The sequence below is a fragment of the Octopus sinensis genome, linkage group LG18 (genome assembly GCF_006345805.1).
Source record: "Octopus sinensis linkage group LG18, ASM634580v1, whole genome shotgun sequence".
Taxonomy (NCBI): domain Eukaryota; kingdom Metazoa; phylum Mollusca; class Cephalopoda; order Octopoda; family Octopodidae; genus Octopus; species Octopus sinensis.
In genome coordinates this window covers 5597932-5605431 of record NC_043014.1, presented here as the reverse complement: position 1 = coordinate 5605431, position 7500 = coordinate 5597932, and the positions used below count along the sequence as shown (strand labels likewise).

At 34.3% G+C, this 7500-nt stretch overlaps 1 protein-coding gene across 1 annotated transcript in view; it reads left to right on the top strand.

Moving 5' to 3' along the window:
* The window catches only part of LOC115221350 (short-chain collagen C4), a 20157-nt gene that overhangs the window by 6222 nt on the left and 6435 nt on the right, over window positions 1–7500 (top strand). Inside the window, exon 2 of the mRNA XM_029791528.1 lies at window positions 5257–5308. Within this exon, the coding sequence (XP_029647388.1) occupies window positions 5257–5308 (52 nt within the window). The remainder of the gene's footprint in view (window positions 1–5256; window positions 5309–7500) is intronic.

Here is a 7500-nt window from a genome sequence, read left to right as displayed (position 1 = left end):
TTAATAATAAATTCTCGTATATTCCAATTTCTGTCTTTCATTTCCAATATATATATGTGTCTGTGTGTGTCTGTGTATGCATGTATTTACGTATGTATGTATGCATGAGTGAAGCGTAACTGTGTGGTAAGAAGCTTGCTTTCTAACAATATGATTCCGGGTTCAGTCCCACAGTGTGACACCGTGGGCAAGTATTTCTACCAAAGTCTTACGAGTGGAAATGGTAGACGGAAACTGGAAGAAACCTGTCGTATATGTGTGCGTGTGTGTGTGTGTTTCATAGCGCTTGCAACCCACCGCCGGTTGACGGCTGGCGTTGGTGAGTTTGTGTTCCTTAAGCTTCGCAGTTCAGCAATAGAGAGCGATAGAATTAAGTCTTGGCTGTGCCCCAGCGTAATGGCAGTCTAATGACTGAAACAATTATAGATAGTCCATAACCATTCTCCAATAAGCATATATACATACATAATATGTATATATATATATATATATATATATATATATATATATATATATATATGTATGTATGTATGTATATATGTATATATATATACATTATATTGCAAAAGTGTTGATACTTAGTTCAAGAGAGACATCGATTTCAAAGCAGAATGCTCTGATTCCAGTGTACCTATTGCAGTACTCTAGCCTTTTGCGTTTATCTCTCCTCTTGGACTACCCGCAAACTTCCACAAATTACAATTTGTTAACCAGAGAGAACCAAGTGGATGATGATGATGCTTTCGATAGGTTTGGTGCGTAGATCTGGTACCGTCGAAAAACTGATAATCCGCTCCTACAAGAACATCCATAAACAGCCCGGAGCATTTCATATACACTGGGCAAAATAAGTTTAAGACCGATGATAACTGTTCTATTCCCTCATTAGTTTATTTTTAACAAAACTATATAACATCGTTTTACTTTTTACAGTTTATGTAAAAATATTTCTCTTTCGAACGATACAGGCGTTATATAGTTTTCTACAATCTGAATAATTTTAATGCACAATTAATTCAAATTATTAAAAATTGTCGAAAAAATAAGTTTAAGTCCGTACCAAGATTATGCAAATTAATAAACCAAATGGGTGGCCATATGGCTGGTCGTACTGCACAGTTTTGTTTAATAATCGAACATTGTTACACATTAATTCGCAATAGGAAAGCATCGTAGTGTCAGTCCAGTTACTGGATCAAAGATCGTGTTACTTCATCAGAAAAATATGTCCTTCATGAACATTAGAAAGCAATTAGGATGCAGAAAAACGGCTTGTGTTCAAGCCTAGAAGTTTTACCAAGCCACTGGCCAATACAAAGGTCAGCAAAGACCGCACTTTCCGAGAAAAACAGCAGCACAGATAGATCGGCGAATTCGACAGAACCGTTAGCACGCCGGGCGAAATGCTTAGCAGTATTTCGTCTGCCGTTACGTTCTGAGTTCAAATTCCGCCGAGGTCGACTTTGTCTTTCATCCTTTTGGGGTCGATAGATTAAGTACCAGTTACGCACTGGAGTCGATGTAATCGACTTAATCCGTTTGTCTGTCCTTGTTTGTCCCCTCTATATTTAGCCCCTTGTGAGTAATAAAGAAACAGAATTCATATGCTCTCTGAGGGTAACTGAATGCTAACAGCAGTGGACATTTGCAAGCAATTATCTGATGAAACTCACATCAGCTTTACACCACTCTCAGAAACCACCTAAGGGAATTTTGACTGTTCGGCTAGATCGCTCGAAAGAAGCCGATAATTTCTGAGACGAATCGGTGAAAGCGGATCAAGTTTGCTAAATGTCACATTGAAAGGACGGCCGAAGACTGATCAAAAGTTGTTTGGAGCGACAAATTTGGCTTCTGCATCTTTGGATTAGAGGGAAAGCCTTATGTTTGACGCCTGAAAAATTCCATCCTAAGTGTAAGCCGTGTTCAGCAGCTTAGGTTTTCGTCCAATCCAATAAGGTTGATGGCAGAATGAGCAATGTAGACTCTCTGCAATTAGTAAATGAAATGTGCTGCCTTATTTGAATAATCAGATGCCACCGGGATCTATTTTCCAGCAGGACAACTACCCCGTTCATAAGGCTAGGAAAGTTTTGCAATATTTTGAGCGCAATAATATGGTGGTTATTGAGTGGCCTCCGCGGAGCCAGGATTTGAATCCGATAGAAAATTTATTGAATCATATTTCTAAAAGAGTTCATGCTAAAAAAACAAATTTGTCCCAATTCTATAATTTTATTGAAGAAATATAGCAAAACATTCCGAGTGATTTTTGTGCTCATTTGTCGAATTCCATGTCTCACCGTTCTAAGGCCGTAATTGAAAATAATAGCTATAGAATTAATTAGATATTAATAATAAATCTTTGTTGATCATTTGTGCCGTAAATTTTAAATTTAAACACAATAATATTGGTAGGTCTTAGACTTATTTTACCGACAATTTTTAATCATTTGAATTAATTACACATTAAAATTATTCAAACTGTAGAAAGATATATAATGCCTATATGATTCGAAAGAGAAAAAGAAAGTGTTCATACAATGTAGAAGGTAAAGTGATTTTATTCAGTCTTGTTTAAAATAAATCAATGAAGGAACGGAACTGTCATCATCGGTCTTAAACTTATTTTGGCCAGTGTATGTCTGTATGGTTTATGTTCAGTTTAGCAGAATATCTTATGACACGACGTGCTTCCAAATTGCCATCACCGCAGCTTGACTGCTTTCTGCAAACTATTAAATTGCGAGAAAAATTCTTTAGTAGGCTATCTTCAAAGTGACGTTCTAGACGTTTCTCGCAATTCAGGGGTAACAAAATATAGCAGGTCACCCTATTAGATGTAAAGCAATGATGTGTTAAAATTACAATATTCTAGTTATTGGAAGCACTCCGTCGGTTACGACGACGAGGGTTCCGGTTGATCTGAATCAACGGAACAGCCTGCTCGTGAAATTAACGTGTAAGTGGCTGAGAACTCCACAGACACGTGTACCCTTAACGTAGTTCTCGGGGATATTCAGCGTGACACAGAGAGTGACAAGGCCGGTCCTTTGAAATACAGGTACAACAGAAACAGAAAGAGTGAGAGAAAGTTGTGGTGAAAGAGTACAGCAGGGATCACCATCATCCACTGCCGGAGCCTCGTGGAGCTTTTAGGTGTTTTCGCCCAATAAACACTCACAACGCCCGGTCTGGGAATCGAAACCGCGATCCTATGACCGCGAGTCCGCTGCCCTAACCACTGGGCCATTGCGCCTCCACGATTCTAGTTATTATTGCCCCTTCCAAAGAAGTCTCAGAACATTCGGAATTTACTTCATAGATGTGTGTGGACGTGTGCGTGTGTGTGTGTGTAGGTGTATAATATATGTATATATATATACATATATATATATATGTAGGTCCCGGGTTGATTCGGGGTTAACCACAGTAAATAAGGTACTCAATACATAGCAGAGTAAAATTAATTTATTATATAGAAGGAGCTTCTACAGGACTAGAACTGTTTCATTCAAGAGAAATCTTCATTCTTGTTAACTAGCTTCCTGAAGATTTCTCTGAATGAAACAGTTCTAGTCCTGTAGAAGCTCCTTCTATATAATAAAACATATATATATATATATATATATATATATATATATATATATATATATATATATCAGGATGTCTCGGGATGGCCGTCGTACAAAATAAAGATTAATACCAAATCCATTTTCTCGTTATTTAAGAAATTATTATTATCTCAACTAACACTGCGGAATTACGGAAGTAGATCCAACAGAAATATACCTCGACTACCTGACACCAGGTAGTCCAACCTGTGCTCTACTCAACACTTTAAAACACTAACCTACACATACCAATTAATCTGTATATTAATTAATATATATATATATATATACATATATATATACATAATTTAAAAAGTGTTTGCTTCTGTTCATCCCGATTATATATATATATGTATATGTGTATATATATACATATATATATATATATATATATATATATATATATATATATATATATATATATATATATATATATATTAAATATGAAAGAATGGAGCTGAACGACGAATTAACATAATTCCTTTATTTTCGACATATGTTTCGAAGGCTGCATATTCCTAATTGTGAAGGAATAAGGAGTACATTATGCCGCTTTCTCTTCAGGAAAACAAGGAACTTATGTCAGCATCAAATGCACAAAAAACTTTTAGATGAGCAATCATCTAAAAGTTTTTAGTGCATTTGATGCTGACATAAGTTCCTTGTTTTCCTGAAGAGAAAGCGGCATAATGTACTCCTTATTCCTTCACAATTAGGAATATGCAGCCTTCGAAACATATGTCGAAAATAAAGGAATTATGTTAATTCGTCGTTCAGCTTCATTCTTTCATATTTTTAAAATAAACATACAAATTTCCACACGAAAGCACGTAATCCATGCCCTAGGCACGTAACTTCAACCATGTTTTTTCTGATGTGAATTTGCTCCCCAGGTATCGGTTAATTTCGAATTATCCTTAATAAGATAATTCATTCAACTACTCAAATATATATATATATATATATGTATGTATATATATATATATGTATATATATATATATATACACATATACATATACATAAATACATACATGCATAATACATACATACATGCATGCATGCATATAATTACATATTATATATTATGTATATAATACATAATTGAGTTTTCCTTTATTTAATTGGTTTAGTCATCAATGAAAAAAGCGTTACTAAAACTTGTCGATTCGCGCAAAGGAACGGATACTCTAAGTACCAGACTTAAAATAATATTCTGGGGTCGATTCGTTAGGCCAAAATTCTTCAAGGCGGTGCCCCAGTATGGCAACAGCCCCATGACGAAAACAAGAAAAAGATTAAGAGAATGAAGGAATACCACACTAGCGTTGAGATATCTTTCTTAACGAAATTAGCTGAATTATCTCCTCTGTTGTATAGTCTCTACGTTTACTTAACTCCAGAGTCAAAGCATGGTTGTGATAAATACTTGATAAAATTGTTGTTTTCTTTTCACAAACAGCATAGTTACTTGTAAAATATACGTTGAATTGCTTGTATATTAAACACATCAAAATATAATGACGTTGTTAATCATTCGACATCAAAGGTTTAGTAAACCTGATTTGGTCTCGTTTTAGATTCTGAACTATGATAAATATTCTGAAGTCCATTTGTAACATATTATTTCTATTTTTTTCACAGAACCGTTTCGTCTCCAAGAAATCTCTCGATGATAAACCTGATGACACATCAAGTAAGAATGAATTTTATAATATACTAGCAGTATCGCCCGGCGTTGCTTGGGTTTGTAAGGGAAATAACTATATAAGCATCTTTAGAGAGTTATAGCAAAAAAATGCATTAAAAATGCAAAAAGAAATTATGGTAAATTTTTTTTTAAATCGTTGACTCATCGTAGACATTTTTAGAGAGTTACTTCTCTTATAAAATAGCGAAAAAATGCATTAAAATGGAAAAAAATTATGGTAATTTTTTTTTTTAAATCGTAGACTCATCGTAGACGCGCGCTAATACCCAGAAGGGCTCGATATGAATCACGACTTTAAGATACCCGGTTTTGGTTAAACTGCACCGCAAAATGTGGGAGTAGTTTGGAATCTAAATCGTAGGAGACAGACACACAACTTCACTTTTATATATAAAGATAAAACTCTTAAGACAAAGTAATTTGAAGAAATGTTCGGGAACCTCATTAGGTATCATAAAATATTTAGCTTTCAGTTCTACAGTGTTCAGCCAAACTAGTCTCCTCAGCGACTGACTTCTAGTTCCTTCAACATCGGATTGGTTTTTCATTATTATCCCTATCTGCTCAATGAAATACAGAAGGTTTAGCTGCTTACTAAAACATTTTCTACTTTGCAATAATTTCCATAATATAAACTAATGCTATTATGCTGTACAAATAAATGTTTATACGTGTACCTGAGCAAGGCTACGTCGATATTTATTAGTACCTTTGAATATGATTATGAGAAAAACATCAGACAGGTATTTTCAATTCAGTTATGAAGGTAAGATAGAAAATAAGTATAAAGAAATGTGGAGTGCATCCTGAAATGAATTTGTGAAGGAAAATAGATAACATTATATGTAAAAAATGAACAAAATATTAATATATATTTGTGCATGCACGTGTGGCGTGTATTTATATCTGTATGTGTGTGTGTAGATATATTAACACACAGGCACTAACGTGCGCCTGCGAACACAGACGCGTGTATATATACATATATATATATATATATATATATATATATATATATATATATATATATATATAATATATATACATATATATATATATATACATACACATATACATACATACATACATATATATATATATATATATATATATATACACATATATATATATATATATATATATATATATATATATATATATATATATATATATATATATATATACATATATATATACATATATATATTAAATTAGAGATGAAACCACTATTAGGCAAATCAAACAGTGAAAAACATATACCAATACATAGAAATGAAATTAATTAATATAATATACAAAATATATAAAATATAAAATTCAAAATTTAAATTATTTAAATTTAAAGTTAAAATTTAAAAAATTATTTAAATTATTAATTTATACTGAGGGCAGCTGCATCGAACTCTCTCATGCACCAAATGGCAGTTTCTAGAAAGCTTTCGTGAAGTGAAACCAAGTAGCAACACCAAATGGCGGTGCCCCAGCATGGCCACAGCTCATAAGCTGAAACTAGAATCAATCAATCAATCAATCATATATATATATATCGGTTGTCAAGCAATGCTAGGGGGACAAACACAGACACACAAACACACATACATATACTCTTACTCTCTCTTTACTCTTTTACTTGTTTCAGTCATTTGACTGCGGCCATGCTGGAGCACCGCCTTTAGTCGAGCAAATCGACCCCGGGACTTATTCTTTTGTAAGCCCAGTACTTATTCTATCGGTCTCTTTTGCCGAACTGCAAAATAACGGGGACATAAACACACCAGCATCGGTTGTCAAGCAATGCTAGGGGGGCAAACACAGACACACAAACACACACACGCATACATATATACATATATACGACGGGCTTCTTTCAGTTTCCGTCTACCAAATCCACTCACAAGGCTTTGGTCGGCCCGAGGTTACAGTAGAAGACACTTGCCCAAGGTGCCACGCAGTGGGACTGAACCCGGAACCATGTAGTTGGTTAGCAAGCTACTTACCACACAGCCACTCCTGCGCCTCTCAACTATTTCACCAAGAACAGCAAATTACACTCAATATGAAACATTTTCTTTCTTTGCAGCTTATTCTTATCGAATCTCGTAGATTTATCCAACCATTTGTTTATTTATTTCTGTCTTTCATTTATTCACTCTTTCTTTCTCTTAACCCCTCTATCT